Here is a 24817-nt window from a genome sequence, read left to right as displayed (position 1 = left end):
CCTGCGCGCGGCCGCGATGCCCGCCCTGCGCATGCGCCCAGCCCCGGCCGGCTCGGGTTTCTCCTCCCCCTTCCCCCCCTCAGTGCAGCCAATGGGCTCGCCCGGGCTCCCCGCGCTGGGAGCGGCGGGCGAGTCCAAACTCCGCGGGCGGGGGGATGGAGGGATGGGTGCCTCCGCTCCTTGAGGGAAGAGGCGCCATAACGCCCACCGGGGCTGGGGTGGGCTCCCAGCATGGGGAGCCCCCAGCACCCCGATCACTCGGGACACGGGCTGCGCCGGGCCCTGGCTGAGCGTCCCCGAAAGAAGCAGCGGCCGCCCCTCCCTCACCAAGGGGAGGTGAGGGGGTCCCCGGGTCGGGTTAGGCCCGAGCCCCCCGGGCTCCCAGGCCACGGACGCGCAGGGTGGGAGCGGGATGAGGGTTTGTTTCCCAAGGGGGATTTCCTAAGGCCCAGAGAGCAAACCACCGCTGTCCTGCCACGCGGTGCTCCTACGGTGTAGTGCGTATCAAGCTCATTAACTGAGCAAGCTCTGCTTCCTCCTGCAGGGGCTTAGAAGTCATTTAAGCTCCTACTACACCTGCAGACTTTTAGTCTGGCTTCTCTTGTTCCAGGAATGGAATTTAAATTACGTTAGCAACAGAAGGTTGTAGCTGGTAAAGCAGCTACTGCTTGTGTAACGCGGCTGCCAGCGCTTGCTTTGCTGGCTGGTGCTGATGGCAGATAGGCAGTTCATTTGGAAGCCTGTCTATTAATTAAGCTTAGATAGTATTTCCCTTCTTTTACATTGCCTTCCTTCTGGACAGGGTTGCATCTGTTGTAAAACATCTATGTACCTCTCTATATAGATATGTTCTGGTACAGGATTTTTTGCCCACCACATGGGAGCCTTTCCCTGAATCTCGGCTACTTGCCCAGCATTTTGATCAAAGTATCTGGAAAAGCAGATACTGGTATCTTTCACACGTCAGACACCATTCAGGGTCTCAGGTTTAACGTTCATGCCTCAGCAGAAATGTTGCCTTTAGAAAAGAAAAGGGTTTTTCAGGTGCTGCTGTATCGAGTGACCTTGCTGCTGTCAGCATCTTACTGCATCCCCTTTATTGAGCGTTATTTTGATTCCGAGTTTATCTTCAGGGATGATAGAGAGTCACTGTTCTGCCTTAACTCTGCAGCCTCTGCTGTTGTGTAATTTATGCAATAATGCTACACTGCCAGAATGTAATCACCTTTCTCCCCGTGGTCAGTTGAGTCTGGGGTTTTGTCCAAGGAAACCTGTCTTGTTAGCAGGTAAATTCAGCAGGCTGGGTTACAGCACCCTGTAAATATCAGGTTAGATTTTTATTTCCCAAAAGAGCTCAGAGGAATTTTTCTTGCTCATAAATCCTTGAAGGGATGTTGAATCCAGGGGAGAAGGGAGGACCCATCTCCTCAGGCCACTGTAAATATCTGTGCCTTGGTGCTGTAATAAAAACGTGTTGCAGGCAATAATCACCTGTGATAAATTACGTTTGTAGTGTGTAAAAATTTATGTGTTTAAAAAAAAAAAAAAAAAAGCTGTTCAAGGATGTTTGCAAGCACTGGTGGGAGGAGCTGGAGACACGTTTTGCTTGATGAGATCAGAATTTTTTTGAAACATGATGTGGCTAATAAAGATTCAGAATAGCTGGAAGAAGCACCCTGCTGTTTAAATAGTCCCATAATTTTTGTATTTGGAGGTTTCCAAGGTTGGCTCCTGCTCCAGCACTCCAGAGCAGGTCTTGAAGAGTCCTCACATCTACACATGAATGTAGAGCTGCATTGTAAGGTGGAATAAAGGTCTTTAGCTCAGCATTTTCACACTGGGCAGCTTGAGCTGCATGTCCTGTTGTGCCTTTTCTTTAGAGCTTAGTCACAGTACCACAAGAAAACTTACTTGTGGGAATCCCGAAAGGTGAATTTATGTTTTCCTCGCCCTTCTGTTGTTCCACAGGGGCTCCCAAAGCACCACTGCAGTGCTGGGTGGTGGCCCACGTGCCCTGGCAGAGGGTGAGAAATCTGATTCAGAATGCAGGGAAGGAGGCATTGGTGATGTGTGCCAAGCTCAGATTCCTCTTCAGCCTCAGAGGAACTATCAGTATGGGCTTGTACAGTCCCCTTAAAGGTACTTCATAGATTTGCCCCTGATGTTCCTCTCAAACAGTGAAACAACCAGTGACTATTACAAAGACTGTGGGGAGTGAACCAAGTTGTTTTATGAAGTGTCTGATCAAAAAGCTTTTTAGCTGAGAAGAAATCAGACTTCTTGCATGGCTCAGTAAGGGTTGCAGCAGCACTGGAGTGTCTGATGTGGAGACATCATCAGCACAGGGCACAGGGCAGCCAGCAGGCAGAGGCAGCCGTTTGATTAGTGACAACCTGTGCTAGACACAAAATTGCAGCAGAATATGAATGGCATTTACAACCCTGTGACTAATCTGCTGAGCTGTCCCTATGGGTATGAATATTTCAGAGATGACCATGTTGGAATTGAACAGTGGTTCAAAAGGAACACTGAGGTCTAAAATTCACTCTTATCACCTACTATTGGCTGTTGGATGAACAGCCCTCCCCCTGCAAGCTCAGATCCAGAGATCAGCTGAGGACATTATCCTTATGGTACCCCTCTCTTGAGATGCTCACTTCCACTTCCTCTGCACGTGAGTAAAGAGTTTGAAGGAATCACATTCCCCTCTGTTGAGTCTGCTCAGTGTGATAAATACCAATTAATAGCAACAGCTAAGAATTACAACTTCTGTCCCCACCAGGGAATAGTTGGAATTAGCCAAGAGAAAGTGAGGATGGGAACAGCAGCAGAGTGTTAAATGCTGTTCACTCTTGCAGAGCTCTCTGCAGCTCCAGCTCTGCTGGCATGAGGTGTTACTGAGAAAGAGCATGTGTTGCTCCACCTGTGAAGGGCAAACGAGGCTGAATGTGAGGCAGAGGTGATATTCCCTGTTTCTCCTCCCGTGGAAACATAGATCTGGAAAGTTTTGATAGTAACACCCTCAGTTCTCAGAGCTTAGTCCATAATAGGGCATGATTTATCAGCTAAGTAACAGATTGGGGCCACATTTGCATAAGAAAGATCAATGCTGCTGTAAATTACATCCTACTCTCTGCAATACCATAATTATACACTTTATGGTCTGTAAACATCATGTTTAAAGACGACTGAGCCCGAGCACATGCTGACCTATGTGTCTCTCCACCTTACCCGTGGAAGCAAAGCCTGTAACTGGTTGAGGGCACTGTGTGGCAACAGAGTTGGAGTAATTTTTAGACTTAGTGGAGCAGCATGAAAACTGGACCGCTGGTTTTTTGCCAAATCCCACAGTAACCCTTACTGCTTTTAACAAATACACCTTTGACCCATTCAGTTGCACTGGCAGCAGCTATTTTGTGCTCCAGCCATGAGTTAGTGAATTATAAAAACTACTTACCTTTAGGGGTGTCGGTGGCTTTTTTTTTATTCTCGGGCACAACGACGAAAAACTTACCTGCAGAGATGTATTCCACGTGCTTAGCTGAGTAACAGCGTGCACATACACACGAGGAACTCTGCCAGCACTAACAGTGACATGGCACTGGCTTCACATGACTTGTCTGGGAGGGGACAGGCAGCTCCTGCTTGGAAACACCCCCCCCGTTGCCCTTGCCTAAACACTCATAACGTTTCGACAGCAGTTGTCAAAAGTGAAGAGTTGAACTCTGGGCTCTGAATAGACACAAAGGACCTCTCTCCTAGGCTACATCAGCAGGAGGTGAGCAAAGAACAGGCAGCCAGAGTTCAAGGGTGTAGTAGCTTGAAAAGATATGATAGAGACTTTGAGGAAGTCATTAAAAGGCAGCGTCGTGTCTGTGTGAAGTCCATTGTCAGCTTTTCTAGGAACGGGGCTCCTCGTAAAACCCTGCAGAGCTTGGTAGGACATCAAACACCTCGTCTGCTCCTGTGTCTGTCCCCACAGAGTGGCTGATATGCAACTGTTCAGGTGACCAGGTAAGTGGCCCTGTGTTTTTGTTCTGTATGTTCTGTGTTTTCATGGATAGTCCCAGCCTTTGTTCTCCCAGGAGCGGTTTTCCACTGTCTGTGCCATATAAAGGTTGATTTCAGTGAAGTAAGATCCAGAAGTTTGAGGCAGGAAGGGAAGAGGGATCCCACGGAGCTGGGGTGGGTAGCCAGTCCATCACAGCAGATGGAGCTGCTCTGTGCAGACCCTGCAGGTCTGTGGCTGGTGGCAGAAGGATGCAGTGCAGTGGGTGCAGTACAGGGAAAGGGCACCTGTGCTGCCTCAGCTTGGGGCTGTCTGGGCACCAGAAATGTAAAAGAACAGCAAGTATGGGGCATAAATAATAATTCACATGTTTAAAAAAATGTAAAAAATACAGCAGGGTTTTTTTCAGATTATGCTCAGATTATACTGAGCATTTTAAAACATGACTTAGACAAACTAGATGTTTTCAGTACCAGAAGTGGAAAATTCAGTGGAAACCAGATCTGTGATTTAATGAACAGTTGCTGAGCAAATGAAGTTATACATGGAAATAATAATATAGAAAATGTATTAGAATTATTGTTTGATTAGTGTGTGTTTCCCCTTTAATGTCAAGAGACTAATTGGAAAAGCAATTACTTCTGCTCTAGGCTTGAGAATTTGCTTTGGATCAAATTTTGTGTTAACTAATTCGAAATAACTGGAAAGGAACTTTTTTTTTTTTTTAAAGCAGTACTAGTTCTAGCTGATATTTGGAAATAGCTGCAGACAGCTGAGAGCTTCAGTGGTTGATCTGGGGCTGTAAAATATGCCAACATGAGAGCAGTGCCAAGCAGCTGAATGGCTTTTTTGTTTGCTGAAACAGCCATGGTTACATGAATGGTTTTTTAATGTATTCGGTGTATTTTGAATCAGGAGAGACATTACACAATAAAAAAAAGAATAGGTAATGAGATGTTGGGGAAAACCTACTCTTTTTTCACAGAAAAAAATCCAAATTTTTTCTGTGTTTAATGTAAATAATGTAAAATTTTATCCTGAAAAGTAGCTTAATAAAGGCAGTGTTCTGAAACGGAGGGTAAGCAGACATGGCAGCTCTGCTTTGAGCTGGAAATCTTTGCCCAAGCCAGCCTTCAGTCATAAATTGATTATTTTAAAAGAGTACTAGAAATGTGATTGTAATTTTAAGTCTTTCCTAAATGCACAGCATATTACGTGACTCAATCAAGTTATCGCTCCTTTTCCTTCTAAAAACTCGAAGCAGAGTCACATTTTTTACAGTGCTCTGCTCTGGAGCTCTTCACATGCAAAAGTTCAGCAGGTTTGAGTCAGCACTGCTGGATGGAGGAACCTCTGGAGCATCAGCTGTCCAGCTCAGTGAGGTTCCCTTTTCACATCTGCCTCTCCTAATCTAATGTTGTCTGCTACAAAGTCATCAGAGCAGAATAATCTCTTTAATCACAGAAAACTATGGCCAGCACTATTTACTCTACTGTCCCAGCAGAATAATTGGATATTGCTCTTTTCAGCTCCCTACTGGGTTGTTGTAAAGATAGGGATGTGCACAGCCTAAGAGCAAATAATAGGAGTTATAACCAAAAAAATTCCAAGTGGCAAAAAATTACAGTGAAGGTTGTCAAATGCTGGAAGTGATTTCCCAGAGAAGCTATGAAATCTCCCTCTGTGCAGACACTCAACTCTTCAAGGCTCTGAACAACCTGCTAAAGAAAGATTAGAATAGAGCAAAGCCTCAAAGGAATGGATTATTCAAGCCTGGCCTATTTCAAGCTTCAGTAGTGTTTTCTTGGAGGCAGTGGGCACACCTGCCCTGAGAGGACCTGTGTGACAAGATGGGCCTGTAGTGGATGTTACATAATGGACGTGATTAGAAGGTCTTTTAAAAATTAAGATAAGATCCATTTAAATTTGGCCTGTGGCATGTTATTTATGCTGTTCTCTTCAGGCTAGCAGGTTATTTTTGGTTGTTTCTTATGGGTATTCTTCATCAGATATATTAGAGTTCAACTGTATTTTATCAATAAAGATGTGCCTGGCAAACAATGAATGAGAGGAAAAGAAAATCCCACAGACTGGCTGTGGTAGCTCATGAAGGGCAGGAGTGAGGAGCTCTGTGTCTGGGGAAGGACAAGAAGCCCTGGGACACTGCAGGTTCCCCAACACATTCTCATTTCAAGCAATAGCACCTTAGGGCACCACTCACACTACCTTTTTTGGCCAAGGGAGACAAAGTGAACTTGGATTTAGTTTCTTTTTTAAGACTGCTACCAAAACTTAGCATTTCCCATAGGAGTACATCCAACCCTAGTGTTGAAATACAGAGTTGGGAGTTGGCCTCAGGGTTCCAAGTTTCAAATCCCTTTTTGCCTTATTTTTCTTTTCTCCTTCTCAGAAGTGTCTAACATCAGTTTTTTCCACTAAAGTGTGTGGTGTGGTGGGCTGGCCTTGCTCTTTTGTGTCTGTGAGTAAGCAGGAAGAAGGTGCCTAATTTTTCTGTCTCGTGCCCTTTGACATGCATACTAATACGTAATGTAGCAGAGCTGGGAACACCTGTAAATAAACAGAGTGGTATTTGTAAGAACATACCCAGAAGGCTATAATTTCAATTCTAAACCTCCTGACTAATACAGGATTTCTTTTTAACAGTTTATTTCTCCTTTCTGAAACGCTGCAAGAAGAGTAATCCCAAGAGGCTTCCCTCTATCATCAAGGTAATAGAGTATCATCTTCCTAATGAGTAATTTTCAAACTGTTTGTACCCTAGACAGGGACCTTTGAACCTTCTCTGTGCTTGCCTTTGTACTTTAGGTAACAGTTTGCCTGTACTTGAATATTCTGCTGAGTGAGAAAGGCAAAATGGATTAAATTCTGCAGTCCTCAGTAATCTGGCTGTCATATTATTAGAAGTTGTGTGTTTGTTCTTAAAGACCATGTGAAACCAAGAAAACATTAAGGAATGTTTTGTTAACTTTTGCTAATTATGTTTGATGATAAGACTGCAGAAATATAAGAACAGCTATGCAGTAATCCCTAGGACAGCCAGAACATGGCCTGAAATACAGAACCCTTCATGGCCATGGCCAGCAGTGAAGCCCCAGCAGCTACTCAGACCTTGGGTTTGATTTATTTTTTAATTTATTTTAACAAAACTATCAACAAAGCCAGAGCCAAACACAGGGAGATTTATTATGAGATGGCCACATGCCTATTTAGGACTTTAACCCTCTAAGTGACCATCGCAGGACTTTAAGCAAAGATGATTTTACTTACCGTGTTCTTAAACTGTAACTCAGAGTTTGAGTGAAGGCTGTGGGGCTCTACTGTGTTAATTCTCTGTGGCACAAACTCACTTTGTTTTCATCCCTGTTTGTTTAATTGCATGTTGTCATTATGGAAGAACATATGTCCCACATTATCATTTCCTTACAGCCTGGGAAGGGCAGGAGTAGCTACCGGGTGCTGCAGTGTATTCCTGGGCCAGGTCAAGGGAGGAAGCCTTACCACAACACACCAGTGACACAATCAAAAGCTTTGGTTTTGGCTCTTCTCCCATTTTTCTTTGTTATCCCTGTTAATTTTCTGGGACACTACTAACTCCTCAGGAAATAAGGGCATTTTTCTTCTCAAGAACTCAGCTTTGCTTGATGGCCAACACATGAAGGATGGACGTGGCAGAGAGAGTAAATATTTTACACTTTCATCACTGAACTGCAAGTGGAGGCGATTTGCTGTTGTCAGCATCTTATTCTGCCACTCTCCAGCTGGACAAGGTTCACTGACTTAGATCACCTTTTATTTCAGATGGAAGCAGACTCTGGATATTCCTCCACTGCTGAGCTGCAGAAGCAGGTAAAGGCTCCAGCGTCATGCAGGTGCTTTGGAAGGCTGAACGTGTTGAATCACCTTCTAAGAGAAGTGACAGACACATCCTCATTCCCAACATTTTAGCATAATTAGGAGCTCATGTCTTATCACTAAAGCAACACTTCCCCAGCATTTTCCCCTTCCAGTGGACTGCAGCTCCAGCAGCAAGTGGGCGAGGACCTGTTATCTTTGCTTGCATTGCAAGAACCCCCCACAGTCCCCCATGACCAGGAGCTGTGCCACCTCACTGGGCCTGGTCCTCAGAGTGGTCCTGCTAAAATCTTATTGCCAGCTGATGTGCCCCAGTCTCTTCACCCTGCTAGCAGCAACCCTGTTCTGCACTTAAGGAATTTGCCAACTTCTACAAGCACTTTAAGAGCAAGAATTCAAGCAATCTGTGAATTAGTTTGGAAACTGCTGCAGCTGTTGGCATGAGGAGAAACAGGGCATTAAGCACTTGGAGTTGATGAACAAGTTTTTTCTTCTGTGTAAACTTCTCTACTTCTACATCTCATGTAATTATATTGTGTGGGATTCATGTAATCATTTCATCACATCCAATAAAAACACAGCCTCAAAACAAGAGAGTTTCTAGCCAAAGGGCTGTTAAAATAGCTGAAGTGCTGAACTTCAGCTGCTCTCTGTCCTGTCTCAAAGCAGGACATGCAGTGTCTGTGAGTATTAGGAGTTACTAAGGTTTGGAATTCTTGAACAACTCTTGAGAAGGATGTTAAAGCAACTGAAACCTTATTTGGACTAACTGGAAATTCTGACACTTGTAAGACAGAATTTGTATTTGGTATGCTCTTCATCCCAGGAGAAAAAGGATTTATAGTATATGAGTGTTAAAAAGCTCAAAGCTTTCTTTCCAGCAGGCGCTATCTGATGCTGGAAGAGAGCCTTTTGCTAGCCTGGCATTTGCACTTCAGTACCTCCAGTGATAACAGTGGCAGCTGATTGCACTGCTCTTATATAAACCCATAGGGTTGACAAATATCAAACTGTAGGGCAAGAGTCCTGCCAGTTTCTTCCTTCCTATCTGCTTTTTTGATTTAAAAAAAAAGAAAAAAAGTGATAGGAGGAATGGTTCGTTGGTTGTTTTAATAGTGAACGTTTCAGTGCTAATGAGCAAAGTTCTATCCTGGGACAAATAAATACTGCTTATAAGTCCTGGGCCACATTTAATGTTCTGTAGCTGTTACAGAATCTAAAAGCCATGTAAAGAGGATTCCTTTATACTGCATTACCCTAAATCACCTGCATTTGGCATTTCTCAGAGCTGCCTCTCTTGTTTGTCCTCTCTGACAGGAGGTGAGCAGGACAGCAGCTATGAATCACACTGTGTTCACTCCAGTCTGTTTGTGCAGCACAACACCACAGTTAAAAAACAGGAAGGACAGAGGAATGAAGAAGACAATACCTGGTTATTATACTATTCCGTTGATTTTTTAAAAAACGTTTACATTGCAGATAGATATAATTCATATTCACTCATGAAAACCAAATTAATTGTACTCCAGAACCAATTTCTACTTGGACTACTCTAAAAGACAGATCATTAATCATACCTTTGTTGTATATTTGATAAACAGCTTTGTTTTGAGTATTTAAATATTCAAATATATTGAATACTGCTTTTTTAATGTACTTTTTCCTGTTAACCAGGTCATCAGAGCACAGCAGTTCTTGATTGCTGTGGGGAGAAAACACTGCATCCTGGGAGGGAGAAAATACTGAGGGAGGGAGGTGCTGAGATGGAGCACCATTCCTTACTGCTCAGTGTTCCTTTCCCACTGATCTGAGTTATCCAGAAGCCCCTGGAGTTACAGCCCTCCGGGTACTGAGCAGCATGCCAAATGAAAACAAAGAGGGGGAAAAAAATCAGTGGTCATTTATCTCCCTGTGGTTATTCCAGAGAAATTCCACATCAGTCATGCACCAGGTCTCTGTAAGCATGACAGATGGATGATTACACACAGTATCCCACAACAGGTTTGTTGTTGTGTTCTTCAGAGTATGGGTGAAGCAAAACAGGCCATCACAGGACTGCCTTCATCATTTCAAATACCAAAAATGCCAGGGCAGGACACAGCAGCACGTGCTTACTCTTGTTGCTTCTTACAGGGAGAGAAGCTCTCGCATGCCTTGAGGATCAGTGCCTACGTCTTCAGCACAGGCCTGCTCATGTTCACTGCCTTAGCAAACTCTGTTTCCTGGTAAGAATGTTCAAACAAAGCAGCTTGAGGAGAAACTTTTCTGTGGGAAAGGGGGGAAAGTGGATGGATAGATGGGCAGCTAAGCACTGTTATTCCCACAGGTTTATGGAGAGTATAACTTTAGGCAATTTCTGGCAAACAGTGTGGTTGGAGTTCTACGACTATATGGAGGGAGATGAGTGGACAATCTTCCTCGTTGGTGAGTTTTAACAATGCTTCTCAGGAGAAACCATCTGTGTATTACATAGAAAGGGGAGATATGGACAAGTTTCCCAGACTCACTTATCCCACTGACAAGCACTGGCTTGGAAGGTACCCACAGCTGGTGTGGTGCAGCTGTTCTGCTTTGGGATGGGGTCGCCATCAGAATCCTGTACACTTTAAAAATCTGATCTTTTTGCTGCTACTGAAGTGGCTTCCCTGTGAAGACACTTTGCTCCTGTGAGAACTGAATGACTCGGTAGAACTAGCTACTAAAAATGTAAGTAAAATTAGTGAATTCTACTCTTGCTGTAGTACTTACAGAACTCTTTTCTGTGAGTAGCAGCTGGGGAACAGAACTGGAAGGGACCTTGCAAGGTTCTAGATAAACTCAGCCTTATCTTACCTGGATTTAAAAGCAACAGAGACCTCCCAGCTCCCTAGAAAAGCCTTTTCTTAGCTTCAGTTATGTCAAGTTTCAACCTCTTAGACATTTGTCTGCTCTAACCTCCTTCCCATTCTTTAATCTTACCTGGATGTCAGAACTTAGCCATATTCCATTTAAAGCATCTTGGGGCAGGGGAAACACACTCGGCACATCTGGGTCCCAGCAAGGTCCACATGCCAGTGTATTTTGTTTCTGATTTAGCCATAATTCCCAGTTCATTCACACATCTCTGCCCTTTCCTCATGCCACAGGGGCTGCATTGGTGCCTGCACTTGCTTTCTGGGGCTTCAATGGAATCCTTCTGGTGGCTGATATAACAGGAAAGCCAACTTTCATTACTCGCTATCGCATTCAGCTGGGCAAGAATGATCCTGTAAGTACTTCTCTCTCTGCCTTTTTTGCTGGCTAAACACTTCTTGCAGTCTCTGGCCAGGAATGGGGAGAAGAACCTGTTATGCTTTTCTCTTGCAACCAGGTAGGATTCCAGGAGGATCAAGCCAAGTCTTGTATACCCACTGTAGGGAGGAAGGCAGTTCCTGTTATGAGGCTACTGATCAGATCTGCATTGACTGCATATTAAAGAGCTGATCCCAAAACTGCCTACAAATCTTCAAGCTTTTCATCCTTTAAACTAAAACTGCATTGCTTCTTTCTTAGCCTCAAGTCCTGACTTCTCTTTTGCAGGTGGACAAAAAGAAACTGTACAAAGCCATCTACACAGCGCTGGGTAATCAGTTCTTTGTCTCCTTTCCCATGCTTGTGCCCATGTTCTACATCATGCAATGGTGGGGCAACACCTTCAGCAAGGAATTACCAACCTTCCAGTGGTTTCTTGTGGAGCTAAGCATTTTTACTGTAGTAGAGGAAATTCTCTTCTATTATACACACAGGTGAGCTGAGCACAGGAACAGGAATCCTGATTTTCCTCCTTTAAGCTTATACTCATATCCTACAACAGCAATAATCCTTGTCCCTCTGTTCCACCATTCTTGTATTTATATGGGAAATCTTACAGGTCCTGAAATCGCCCTCAAAACATGAGGCCTTGGTGCTGCCAGTAGCTGCAGTAAACAAAGATAGATAGAATTTTAAAGGTGGAACAGCTTAAAAGCTAAGGAAGAAACAAAACAGGCCATTACAGCACAGGAGCTGTAACCCAATATTCTTTGAAAAGAACAAGACTGACTATCCTGAAAGGCAAAAATCTCAAGGGTCAGTGACTGATCTCTGTTCCCTTGTACAGCACGTACAAATCAGGGCCTGACTCCTAACACTGCAGGATTTCCAAGCACTGACACCAACATTAGAAGACAGAGCTAAAGCAAGGAAGACAAAGAAGCAAGCACAGTACTCTCAGAAATCTGGTTTCCCTTCAAGACAAATGCATCCAAAATTTTTAAATGTCATTTTTTACAAAGGACCCATAGAAGTGAAAATTCTGATTCTTTGACTGTTGCCAGTAGAAAAAGTCAAAACAGTAAAAACATAAAGTGAGTCTTCACCTAAGTAGTACTCCCAGATTTGAGTAAATAAGTAATTCAGGGACTTTGATTTATGGGATTTATCTGGACTGAGTTTAACATCAGCCAGCAGACACATTAATTGAATAAAGGCTCAATATAAAGAGAGCAAAGGAAGCAAGAAGTCCTACGCTCCTATTGCCAGCTGCTCTGAAATCCCTGTGTTAGAGGACACACAAGCAAGTCCCCTGCAGAAATTCTGTGTTGTGTTACTCCCTTTTTGCAGAGCTCAAAACCTGCCTTTCTGTCTTTCCTCTGCCTAGGCTTGCTCACCACCCAGTGCTGTATAAGCACATCCACAAGAAGCACCACGAGTGGACAGCCCCCATCGGTGTGGTCTCCATCTATGCTCACCCAATAGAGCACATAGTAAGTGGATTCTCCCGTGGTCACCCTCCAGTTGCTGTGTGGAGTGTGATTTCCATGGGATGAAGTGGAATGGTGAGAGAAGAGAAGCAAATATGCCCTTAGAGGCTCCTTCCTTAGGAAGAGGAAGCTGAGCTGCAGTGCCAAGAAGCTTGGCTCTAGGAGGGTTACAGTAATTGTTTTTATTGGACTCCAGTAGCTTTCAGAGCACAAATCCAAGGGCCTCCAGTAGATAAGGAACGGACTGGACAGGGCTTCCAATGAGCCCCAAGAGGACTGGGAGCACAGACAGTGCTTTCAGCAAGAGATAGGACACATAGTCTGAGTGGTTGTGTGGACTTGGAAACCTGTCAGGATTTTTGTGGTGGTTGCTGGGATCAGTGTTTGCAAGGGGTGTATTCCAGCACTCCTCCAGCTGAGACTTCTCAGGAAAACTCATCGCACCTTCAAAAGATTCCACTTAAAAATTCTGTCTTCTGTTACCAGTAGTCCTGGGCTGCAGCACCAGCTCTGAGGGTGTCCCCAGATGACAATCTTTGGACAGCACAATGATTGAGGAGCCCAGCTGAGCTGTGCTAGTCCACACAGCTGGGTCTGGGCAGCCAGAGCCATTTGTGCCAGGGGCAGGACTCAGTGAAGTGATGCAGCAGGGTTTGTCACATTGCTGTGTGTGTGTGCAGGCCATGCCCTTTCACAGTGAGGTTTCCCAAGAGCAGCTTCAGCATTATTCCAAAGTGAAGCTGAAATTCACACCTCAGACTCCAGGGTGATTTACTGGAATCTTGCTGTCCTCACCCCGGGTTTGGTGTCATGTCGAACTTCTACTGCAGGCTTAGGGAGCTTGGGCTATGGCAGTGGTTTGCAGTGGTAGAACTCTCTTATCTCTATTACTACTTTTTGGATGGTTATGTAACTTTAGTAAGATGTTTGCAGAGGGATCTTCCCTTTACACTGTTTACACAAAACGAACCAAGTGCGATGGATCACCAGCTGACAATTCAGCTCCTAGAGGAGAGTCTGCTTGTTGTGGACACATTAATGAGGTCATTTCTTCTCATTTCCAGGTCTCCAACACTCTGCCTGTCATGACTGGCCCGATGATCATGGGATCTCATATTGTTTCAGTCTCAGCATGGTTCTCCATTGCTCTTGTAACAACCAGCATTTCTCACTGTGGCTACCACCTGCCCCTCCTGCCATCTCCAGAGTTCCACGACTTCCACCACCTCAAGTATGTCTGAGCACTGCTCAGCTTCCCATCCTCCTGCCTCTCCTGCCTGTGCCCTGGCACCACCGACAGGGAAAGCTCCTTTCTGAGGGTCAAGTGGGTTTCCCTAACTCATGCACCAGCAGAGCAGCTCTCCAGTTCACCTGAGAGCAGGCTGAGTGCTGCCAGTTCTTAGAGCAGGTAAACAGGGATTTCAAGGGATTCCAGCCCTGTAAAGGACAGTTGTCTGCAAGGTTCTTCCTAGAAATTCAGAATACACTTCATGTGACCTAAAGACAGAGCAAGGACGAGTCACACAGGTGAAAGAAGCAAGCCTGCTTGCCTGTCCCTCTCCCATACACTGGGATTAGTAACACCGATCAGATTACACTTTGCCCAGACAATCACCATTAACCCTTCCTGACAGATTCTCGGCCTCCTGTGCTGGAGAGAGCAGTTGCAGCAGTGTTCAAGGATACATACCTGAGCACTGGAGAAACATTCCCATCTCCCAGTGGCCATTACTGCCAGACATACTCCCCAGAAATGTCTGCCCCTGCTGCAGAACCAGCCCAGGGGACAGTTCAGTCACGGATCACTGCAGAGCCAACACACTCTGGGTGGAACAGCTGTGCCAGCTGGAAGCACATCCTGCCCCACATCCCAGGACAGCCAGGTGTGGGAGCACATGGGGCATGGTGACAGGGGTGTCCAATGCTCCCACAGCTCTGAGCTGCCCAGGAGAAACAGGTGCCACTGTTTCTGGGCAAGGATGGTGCCAGAGAGAAGCTGCACAGGGTTCCCCCAGGCTTCGACAGAGCTGCCAGGGAGACTGGGGCAGAAATCCCATGGACAGATTATCAGGGCTCAGAAAGGAATGGAAAGAGCAAGGGCAAGGTAACCTCAGTTAACTCCCAGTGATGTTTATCTCTGGTTCTCAGGTTCAACCAGTGCTATGGAGTGCTGGGAGTGCTGGATTTCCTGCACGGCACAGACAGAATGTTCAGACAGACCAAAGCCTTCCAGAGACACAAGATCCTGCTCGGCCTCACGCCGCTCTCCGAGAGCATCCCTGAGCCCCCCAAGAAAGAGGAGTGAAGCAGCCCAGCAGCTCCTGCCCAGCCTGGTGTGGAGCACACTGAGAGACAATGACTTATGCCAAATAGTATTTTAATCAGGAACAAGTTCTTGTCCACACATAACAGAACGTGAAGCTGAACTTAAATATGCTGCTTGAAATAACTGTCATTTGCTGCCATTGTTTTCTATCTGAGACACTCAAAAAAACCTGCTCTCGAAATCCATTTTTAAAATTTAATGGTTTGTTTCTCTGTTACTTGCACTGTCCCTTGGTTCCAGCTGCCTGTGTATCAGCCAGGTGTGTTCTGGGCCACATGGCTCAGGGTTCTTATTATTAAGGTTTTAGCACCAGACTCCACAGGTGATGATTTGGCCCCTCTTGTCGGCACTCTCTCTATAGAAACATCAAAGTCACTCCATCTACCCGTGATACAATTAAAACCAGTTTTTGTGACTCAGAGCACCTGGGACACTGAATGCAACCCCATGGAAAATCACTGGGGCCACAGCTTTAGAAACATTCCCCTGCACATGCAGCAAGGGCCTGACTTCCTGTGAGAAGTTATGCATGGGAGGTGAGTACAGGGCTGAACTGAGGCTGCCACAGCCTCATCGCTGCTCCACAGACAGCTGCGGACAAAGGGAGTTTTCCCTCGTGGGACTTAGAAGCAGAGCTGGGAGCTGATGTGCTTCATGGCATCACCTCCTCCTGCTGAGCCTCCCCTTGCTCCAAGACACAAAACAATGATAAAATTAGAGATTTTCCAAGGAAAGCAAAGTCCCTGCTGCCCTGAGCTGTGTGGAGATTAAGGAACCCCTCTAAGAAAGGACCCAAGCAAGCAGCCCCCAGAACAATATGCACATTCCCAAGTACCCACAGACCATCAGAGACATTCTGTGAATTCTCTCGAGGATCCTCAAAGTCTCAGTCCTGCCTGGGGGCTGGAACAAAACCATCACATTTCTCCCCAGTGCTAGAGCAGCCCCTCGAGGAACAGGCACACAGGGTTGACCTGTGCTGCACTGGTCAGCTCTATCTGTGGAACCGAAGTCACTTCCCCTGCTCCTCTCCAGTCTCCACAACTGCACAAGGACGACCCAGCCCAATCACCCACCTGCAGTTCCCTGGGGAGGGCAAGTCAGCAGAACAGAAAACCTAGGCACCACTGTCTTTTGATCTTTTTATTTTTATACATTTTTTTTGTATTAAAAAGGAAAAAGCATAATTACCACAAATTACAAAGGACTAAAGCATTACTAGAATAATGAATCACATCAGCCTAGAAAGCAGATACTCTGAATAATATTAATGTTATAATACAAGCTCTCATTCAAGTATTTTACATTTTTCTCTTTTCCTTTTATACGTGATGATGATCCTAGCACATGGGTCAAAGATTATGTACTATCGACAGAGATGGATCGTGTACAGCGGGCCGTATTAACAAGATTTTCCTCCCAAGTGATACATGGTCTGTGATGAGTCATTTTAAGTTTGTCTCTACTATAAATGCAGCTGAAGAAGGTTGCACACACTCTCTAGTTTTGGGAAACAGAAGGCTGAGGTTGGACACACAGAGTTTGAGAAGGGCCAGCACATGGAACCATCACCCCTTTAGCTCCAGGCGAGCAAGCAGAAGGCTGCACTCGCTGGGATGCAGCTCAGTGGGTGTCTCTGAGCTGCAGATGCAAAGGTTTCCAACCCCAGTGGGACCAGGACAGGCTGGGGGGGAAGACGGGGAGCAGGGCTGCCCCAGGGAGGCTTGAGGGACCAAGTGGTGCCAAGCACCCCCTCCCACAAGGGGCACCACTGGCACAAGCCACCTCAGTGTAGGGCTGACACCTGGGGAGAGAGCAGGACAGTGTGGGGAGTTGGAGGGACCCCAGCACCTTCCACAGGGGCCAGCTGGCACCCAGGGCACTCCCTGCTCCTCTGGAGCTTCCCACCAAGGGGATGTGCTTGTCACAGATACATCGGTCCTATGTTCAAGTGTCTGCAGAAAGTGAAACTGTAAACTACTCCTGGAAATGCTGCCCTCCAGCCACCCACTCCACGCCACCGAGATGAACGTTTGCTTAGGAAAAAAAAAAAAAATTCTTTTATCTGTTACCTGTATTGGAAACTTTAAAAAAAGTCAGTGAGGCATTTAACATCAAGTGTAGCAACCCTCTCAAGAAGAGCCCAGCATCCATTTCTAACAGTGACAAGTGACAAAACCAGCCTCAGAGGAGACAGGAGACAGTAAGCATTGCAAACACAGCTTGCTACATTTACAGTTTTCCTTTTTTTTTTTTCTTTTTTCCTTTTGATAAAGTAACTGGAAAGGCATTAACAACTAGAAGGCCCCCTCTGCACTGCCACGTGGAAGGTGGCAGGACACTGAGGTTAAACACATCAGTTTGTTACAGTACAACGACCAGTCCCGAGCAGGTGCCGAAACTCGAGGGACCCCAAGGGCTACAGTGAGAAGGTGCCATCAGGGGTGTCAGGGGGGCAGCAGAAGAGATGGACAGGCAAAAACAGAGCAGCAGCATCATTACTTTTTAATTTTTTTTCCCCAAATGAGCATGGCAAAGCAACAAAGCCTCCTCAGAAACACATCTTCCACCTCCACTCCTGAACCCACATCACAGCTCTGTACCTGTTGCAGCCACCTGCATTCTAAAGACTAGTTAACCTCAGCAAAGAACCCTAAGCTCCAGCATCCCGGAGGACCTCCTGAGAAGAGGGGCAGGATGAGGAATGCTCCCCTGACTCAGCCTTTCCAGAAGCAGCTGGGGCTCCCCCCAGGCTCTGCCAGTGGCTGGACACCAGCACCATGCAGCCCTCACGGGCTGTGGGACAATCAGCGCTCACAGGAGCAGTGTGCAACCACTCAGTCCTCTGAAATTCAGAAAAGCACAACACGTGGTGGAGGTAAAGCACGCAAACTAAAAGCAAGACCTAACTCCCTCCTCTGCAGATGGGCAAGAGCTTCCTCAAATGCAAACCTCCCTCTGGACAGCTGTCCCTTTATCCAGTGGGGACATGAGCCGCCCCTGACCCAGCTCCCTGCCCTCTGCCAGCACCCACAGCAGGAGGGAACAGTTCTGGGTCCCCTTCCCTGGAGGAAGACAGGTGTGAGTGAGCAGCAGCTGCCTCAGGCTGTCACATCCATCTCTGCCCTGTCCTGCCCACGGACAGCAAAACAAGGCACATGGCCCACAGACCCCGAGGGCACTGGGACCACTGGGATCGCTCTTCTGACCCACCTTCCCCTGGGTGCACACAGTAATGTGACAAACCACTCACTTAGCAGAGAGGGAAGGGAAAACACTTCCATGCCAAGACTAGAGCCTCAGGATCAGAAATTAAAAATTACTTAAAATCAGTATTTTGGGAATTTCTCTGGGAAATGTCCTACCTCTTCTACAACCCAAGCAATTCCACAGTCTGCTCTACAAGCAACAAATCCATAGCAGCAGCTCATCCCTCCCCATTTCCTATTAATTTGTTGCTGAAATGCAGACAATTGGCTTAAAGAGAGAACACACGCCAACAAAAGCACAGATAACAGCAGCAAGGATCACCTGTGGCACATCCAGACCTGCCTCCACTTGCAAACAACCAGCAACACATCTACAACGTCCTTGATTGACTCTCCAGCCTCCTCCTTCCCAAATCAGGGACAGACCCACCTATATATATATATATAAAACCTTAGAGATCTGACTCCAGCTGACAGAAGGGGAAATCCCGAGATAACAGTCACGGCCACAGCACTGTACAAGTGTGACTTTTGCCCATCTTGCCCAGTTCCCACCCCACAACCCCAGAGCACTGCTGCCAGAACGGAGATCCACGGCCTCGGATGGGCTGGCCTGCTGCAGTCAGGCCTGTGAGCAAGCACCAGCTGCAGGGTGACACGGCAGGGGTGGATGGACCAGGGCAGGATCACACCACCAGGAAACAGGCAAGCAGCAGCTCCCCAGCCTCTCAAACCCAGCGGTGCTTTCGATTCTAGCAGCAGTTCAGGAAGCCACTCCACCTGGACCAGCACACCTGCCCTCACCAAGGCAGCATCCTGGAGGCAGTGCCAGTTTGGGAAGTGATGGCCTCAGCCAGGGCCCCACAGGCACCCAGAGCCACTGCTGATGGACAGCTTGGCCATGCTTCCCCTCTTGCTCCTGCTCTCAGTTCCTGGCTGCTCTCACCCACCCACCCCGCAGCCACACACGGACAGCCCTGGAGAGATGACTCCTCCCAGCTATGAGACACAGCTCTGGATCAACTGGACCCCTTGGGAACAAAATGTTCAGTACCAGCTTGTGACTTTGCAGAGAGGGCAACACAAGGAGCTGCACCTTTGGAGCGGTGCAGCATGTGCCTACTCCACACTGCACACAGGAGCACAGCTCTGGAGCTCCCAGGGATGGCCCTGGAGCCACAGCCAAGCCTGGGATCCCAGGGACCCAGCAGGAGCACGGTGGCACCAAGGCAAGTAGGCCTGGATGGAAAGGAACACAACTTTCCAGTGTTACCTCTGGATCATCTCCAGAGGTGGCACTGGATATCTCAGAAATCTCACGCCTGACACACACCCCTCACAAAGGATCCAGCTGACAGCCTGGGGAGGGTCTGCCTGCCAAAATCCACCTGGTGCTGGGTGTAAGGATCAATCAAGTAAATGCCACAGCAGCTCTGCAGTCACCCTCTGCCTCAGCTGAGTAAGGAGCTCACGGTGTCATCTCAGCCCTTGGAAATGCACAGGGACTGTGCCCTGAGTGGGAGACTCCATGCAGCCGCCTGCCACAACACAACACACAAGGAAACCCAGCAAGAGCTCTCCTGTGCCAGGCACGGCTCCTGCTCGGCCCTGCACAAATCCCAGCAGCAGCCCCGAGCCAGTGACTGTGGTGGGACAGCTTTCCCAGGGCTGCCTCACTCCGTCAGGCGGCAGCAGCCCTCGCTGACAGCCAGGACCAGTCCCCCCAGCTGCTGTGACAATCTCCCTGCTCACTCCCCAGCCACGCTGGAAGCACAGGCAGGAGCAGAGCCACCTCCTGCCGGGGAGGGCCGGGGCTGCGAGCAAGGCCATGACAGAACAGTCGCTGTCGTGGGGACGAGGCTGCCACGGTACCAACACAGCAGAGCTGCTGTGACTGCTGCTGAGCACGAGTCCTGGGTGTGACTGCCCTTGGCACCTTCCTCAGGAGCCCCAGGCCTGGCAGGGAGGCTCCGTGCTGGGGGAGGCATCCGAGCGAGCTGCGGGGTCGGAGGAAAGGCCGCAGGGAAGATCAGCTCGGCAGCAATGCCGTGAGGAGTCTCTGGGCCTGGGGGGAGCCAAGAGGCCAGTGCACCCCAGGGTGCAGGAAGCCAACAAGCCTCCCCGGTCCAGCTCCACCATAAGGCAACTTTTTTTTTGTGTGTTTTTGGGGTTTTTTTGTTTGTTTTTTTTTTTTCTTTTTTTTCTTCAATAAGATTTCCAAGGAAGAAAGCAAAGGGAGATGTGTCTTTTTTTTTTTTTTTTTCAAAGAGTCTTTCTGTTGTTGTTTTAGAGGGGGTTTTTTTTTGTTGTTGTTGTGGGTTTTTTTGTTGTTTTTTTTTTGTTATGTCATTTTTTTCCAAGGGAAAAGGAAGAGAAAAGCTCCTTCAGCAAAGTCCTGTCTTTGCAAGTGATGATGGGCATTCCTGGGGCAGCGGGTGCACCGTCCACGCAGGCTGGAGTCCAGGTGCCTGCCAGCCTCCCAACCAGCCATCCTCGCAGGAAGGAGTCAGAACGAGCCTATCCTTGGCAAAGGTCCTTTGGTTGACTTCCAAATTGTCCGTGACGGAAAGGAAAGGCGGACAGAGGGAGAGCCAGACCCTGGGGAAGGTGAAGACGCCGGGGAGAAGGGAGCGGGAGAACAAACAGGGCGACACTCCTGCGGCGGAGGTCGGCGCTGGAGAGGCAGCGGCGCCCGTGGAATGGGAGATGCCAGCCGGGTCATGGAGGTCAGAGGCTCCGCAGCATCGTCACACGCTGTGGCTTCGGTCCCCCACTGGGGGAACCTCGCTCCTCCGAGCTTCCTGAGCGGCTGCCCCGCGATCCGAAGGGGACACAGAGGGGACTCGTTGGGGGCCACACAGAGCAGACTTGTTTTGGTAAATCCAGACGAACTTCTAACAATAATTTAAAACTTGATATATATATATAATAATAAAAAAATCTCCCCTTTCCAACCCAGCCAGAACACTTTTTTTTTTTTGAAGAGACACTAAGACATGAGTGTGTGCACAGGAGGAGAGGGAAGGGAAAAGAGTGGGTCTGGCTCTGGTCAGGGTAGTAATAGCAAAATGGTGTTTTGGATGCAGATCGTCTTTGCTTTCCAGCCACAAGAGAAGAAAATCATGTGCGTTGAAGTTTCTCCCAAGCAGCCTATTCCTGGGAACCCACTTTCCAGCTCCCTTCCTGTCCCACCCCCTCATGCGTGCCCTTCTCCGAGCCGTTCCCCACCAACCCACCCCACCCCCCGGCAGGAAGCAGACGCTGCAGCCTCTCTACTTCCCCACTGTCTGCGACTCTGCAGCTGATGGGGCAGGGGATTGCTGGCTCAGGTTTTTGGCATCCTCTTGTGCAGGCTGGCTGGGTGAGGCGTGGGCTTGGCTGGATGGGCACTGGCTGACCGTTTTGCTGGAAGACTGGGATGGGTAGCGCTTCCTGCCATCTCCCCCTGACGTCGTGGGGTATCTCTTGTGTCCACCTTCCTCCCCCATGGGTGGCTGGAAGAGAAGCACCCCAGTATCAGCACAGCCTCCTCCAAATGCAGGTGCCCTCCCCAGGGATCAGGAAACAGCCTTCCTGCATGCCTCCAATTGCAGCTTCTCTCCCTGGCCCACAAGGAACACACGTGTTCATCCCCAAGCACTCAGCTTCCCTTTCCAAATTTCCTGCTGCCAGATTTGACAGAAAAACTGACTGACTCCCAAACTGACCACAATGGTGACAACTTGCTCATAGTCATCTGCTTCCCACACAGAGGCACAGTCCAGAAGTTTAGGAGCCAAAGCTCCACACAGTGCTGGCTCTACTCAAACCATCAATGCTCCCTTTCCTCATCAGGGAGGACAGGCTCACCCAGCTCCCTCATCCCACACTGACTGTGTTTGCCAGATTCCAATGCCACAGTTTGTTCCCGGCCTGGCTGCAATGACTGGGAGTGACAGTAGGTGTCACTGCCCCCCCTCCTGCCACCACTTGGGGACCCCCAAAATCCTCCATGCTCTGGAGGCTGTGTGCAGGGGCCACCAGGGTGGAGCAGGAATTGTGTCTACTCACATCTACTCGGAAGTCCTCGAGGCGCTTGAACTTGCTGAGGTATTCTTGCAGTTTGCTGTTAATGTCCAGATTTTTGGCTTTGGAATATTTTAAGAAGGCCCAGAACTTTTCCAGCCCATAGAGCTGCCCTGGAGGAAAAAAAAAAACAAAACAATCCAGATGTCAGCAGGACAAAAACCAAACAAGACACCTTTCCTCCAGGCTTCCCCACAAACTCTACTTCCTGCTGGTGGGCACAGCCTAGGCAAGATGGGAAAACCTGGAGGGAAACAACCTAGATCAGTCCTGGGCAGTCCCCTTGTCTTGGATGTCCCCAGGCTCAGCTGACTAGGTGGTGACAAGATTCAGTCACTTCAGGGCCTTGAGAAATCCCACAGGAAATGCTCTGGGAGAGCTGCAGCCTCCCACCGCCCTCCTCCAACCCCCAGCAATCTTCAGGATGGTGATACTCAACCCCTCCTGTGAAATGAGCAACAGGACATCCCAGTCCTCAACATACAGCACTATGTGGCTTCCCCAAAATGATGAGAAGAGGCTCAGGAGCACCATGCAGCTGAGCTACACCACTGCCAATCCCAGGGAAACCAAAGGAGGCACCTACCAGCTTCATAATCCTTGATGGTCTCTTCTTGGAAGTCCTTAAATATGTCTGGCCGGAATTTCTTCTCCAGCCCGTAGCTGTAGTATCTGAAAAGGCACTCCAGACCGTACCTGGGAAGGGAGCAGCACACACAGCTCAGACACTGGTGCACACAACACAGGGCAGCAGCAGGAGACTGAGAATAACCCCAGACCCACCTTCAAGCAAGGCAGAGGCACTGCCTTGATTCACTGTGAGCCCTGTAAAAGGCCACACCCTTAGAAAAGGCTATTGTCACTCCTTTCTTACCTGTATCCCTCCTTCCCATCCTCCACAGCCAGTTGCTTGAACTCCTCATACATTTTCTTGTTGAAGTGATCTCGGAGGAAGAAGGACCAGAACCGGAAAAGCGTGTTCATCTCCTGGGACTGACCAATGCCCAGTCGTTTTCGCTCTGGTTAGGGAAGAGGGGATGCTTACAAAGCCAATCCTCTCCCAGGGAGTCAGGGGCTCATGTGCAGGAGGGCCCTGCGATGACACCCAGCCCCAGCACTGGACACCATGAGCACAGCCCATGCTCCCCACAAACCGTGGGGACACAGCAGCTGCCAGCAGGGCTGTCCTGTAGGATCCTGCCTGTGCCCATCCCTGCCACGCTCCTGTCCCCAGCACGGCAGAGCACTGACATCCTGTCCCCCCCCAAGCAGGGTCCCTACCGTTAAGGCAGCGCCGCCGGTACTTGTGGTAGACGTGTTGTGTGAAGCCGTTCTCCTTGAGCAGCTCGTGCGAGGGGTGCTGGAACTTGGGCAGGGACTGCGGGGTGCAGCCGTAGCTCCCGACGGCCGGGGTCCCCTCCGAGGGGCTGGAGCTGAGCGTGAGAGACTCCTGTCAGCACCCTTCCTTGGCATCGTCCAGGAGAGGGGGTCACATGCCACCCCACCTGTCTGTTGGCCCCACCCACACCCTGTCACTGTCCTGGGTTTGGGACAAGAGCCATGGAGCAGTTATTAGGAAGGGGACCGGTGTTTCTTATCAAGTCTCATCTTGCCGCTCTCCAAGGCTACAGATTTTCCCCAGGCTTTTCCAGGAAGGGCAGGTTTGATCCCTGTCCTTTCTGCAGTCACCTAACAGGAGACCTCCCCTGCAAGACCAGATGCTGCCTTTCCCCTCCCTTCCCCATTTGTGCCTCCTCCACGATCCTGCACGCCTGTCTCTGGTACCTGATGGAGGCAGTCCGGGGCCTGTGCTCCCTGGAGTCCATCACCCAGCCCACGTGGCACTCCATCGGAGGGTTCGAACTGTGCCTCGTCTTCCTCTTGCGTGGAGTCTGCAAGACACGGCGCATCAGGGATGTGTCCCCTTCCTCCTCAGGCCCCAGCTGGGAGCCCCAGCTCCCGTCCCCCAGCCCAGCCTGGTCCCACCTTGGCATCTATCGTCCTGCCCTCTTTCACCACGGGGTAGAAGCGGGGCGTCTGTGTCGGGTCCTTGAGCTGCGGCGTGCGCGGGGTGCGGGGGGTCCTGGCGTTGCGGTAGTTGGGCGACTCTGGGACGGTGGTGGGCAGGGAGCGGGCGATGGTGGAGGGCTCAGGGACTCCGAAGAGCTTGTTGGCCAAAGCGTCTGTAGGTACTGCAGGGAGAAACCCCCGCCCTGGGTCAGGCCGGGCACATGGGAGGCAGCAGGGGCAGGGACACGTCCCAGCTCTCCCACACAAGCAGCTTGAAATCCAGTTTGGCTAGAAAGCCCAAATCCCAGCAGCAGATGCAAAGAGCTCGCCACAAGGTATCTGCAACAAACCCCTGTCCCCAAGGACACAGCCCTGGTGTCACACAGGCAAACAAGGTCCAACAGGCAGCTGCCTTCCAAGTACTCAGAGGGGGTCGAAGAGGAAAGCCAGATTCCAGGAACTACATCTGAGTCTGCCATGGTTTCCTCACTCCACTGGGACAACCCTGCTTTTGGGCTCCTCTTCCAGAGACCCAAAGCACTCAGCCAGAAGAGCATCATTAATC

The 24817-nt window shown here is 48.8% G+C and overlaps 2 protein-coding genes across 5 annotated transcripts in view; one reads left to right on the top strand and one right to left on the bottom strand.

Moving 5' to 3' along the window:
• Positions 1–177: 177 nt before the first annotated feature.
• On the top strand, positions 178–16395 carry FAXDC2 (fatty acid hydroxylase domain containing 2). 3 transcript variants are annotated; one of them, XM_066197226.1, is made up of 11 exons: positions 178–336; positions 3904–4014; positions 6674–6738; positions 7829–7876; positions 10016–10107; positions 10209–10306; positions 11008–11129; positions 11441–11646; positions 12540–12645; positions 13707–13873; positions 14791–16395. In XM_066197226.1, the coding sequence occupies exons 4-11, from the start codon at positions 7829–7831 to the stop codon at positions 14945–14947; spliced, it is 996 nt and encodes a 331-aa protein (XP_066053323.1). In that variant the 5' UTR covers positions 178–336; positions 3904–4014; positions 6674–6738; the 3' UTR covers positions 14948–16395. The 3 variants fall into 3 exon arrangements, with proteins under 3 accessions (XP_066053323.1, XP_066053325.1, XP_066053324.1); XM_066197228.1 differs by having other exon boundaries at positions 3895–4014; XM_066197227.1 differs by lacking the exon at positions 178–336 and adding an exon at positions 2215–3778 and having other exon boundaries at positions 3884–4014.
• LARP1 (La ribonucleoprotein 1, translational regulator) overlaps positions 16097–24817 on the bottom strand; it is a 45544-nt gene continuing 36823 nt past the window's right edge. For both annotated transcript variants that reach the window (XM_066197224.1, XM_066197225.1), the window contains exons 14-20: positions 24229–24434; positions 24028–24134; positions 23524–23675; positions 23117–23261; positions 22829–22938; positions 22228–22355; positions 16097–21671 (exon numbers count right to left, since the gene is read on the bottom strand). In XM_066197224.1, the coding sequence (XP_066053321.1) occupies positions 21450–21671; positions 22228–22355; positions 22829–22938; positions 23117–23261; positions 23524–23675; positions 24028–24134; positions 24229–24434 (1070 nt within the window). In that variant the 3' untranslated portion in view covers positions 16097–21449. The remainder of the gene's footprint in view (positions 21672–22227; positions 22356–22828; positions 22939–23116; positions 23262–23523; positions 23676–24027; positions 24135–24228; positions 24435–24817) is intronic.

This window comes from Chamaea fasciata, unplaced genomic scaffold (assembly GCF_029207755.1).
Source record: "Chamaea fasciata isolate MVZ Bird 193981 ecotype frontalis unplaced genomic scaffold, bChaFas1.0.hap1 SCAF_15, whole genome shotgun sequence".
NCBI lineage: Eukaryota > Metazoa > Chordata > Aves > Passeriformes > Sylviidae > Chamaea > Chamaea fasciata.
Note: the sequence above shows the minus strand (reverse complement) of the source record. Positions and strands in the feature narration are given on the sequence as shown.

Coding starts and splice junctions, on each gene's coding strand:
- FAXDC2 (XM_066197226.1), top strand. CDS start 7,829: ATGGAAGCAGACTCTGGATATTCCTCCACTGCTGAGCTGCAGAAGCAG. Junction 12,646..13,706: donor CTCACCCAATAGAGCACATA/GTAAGTGGATTC, acceptor TCTCATTTCCAG/GTCTCCAACACTCTGCCTGT. Junction 13,874..14,790: donor CACGACTTCCACCACCTCAA/GTATGTCTGAGC, acceptor TCTGGTTCTCAG/GTTCAACCAGTGCTATGGAG.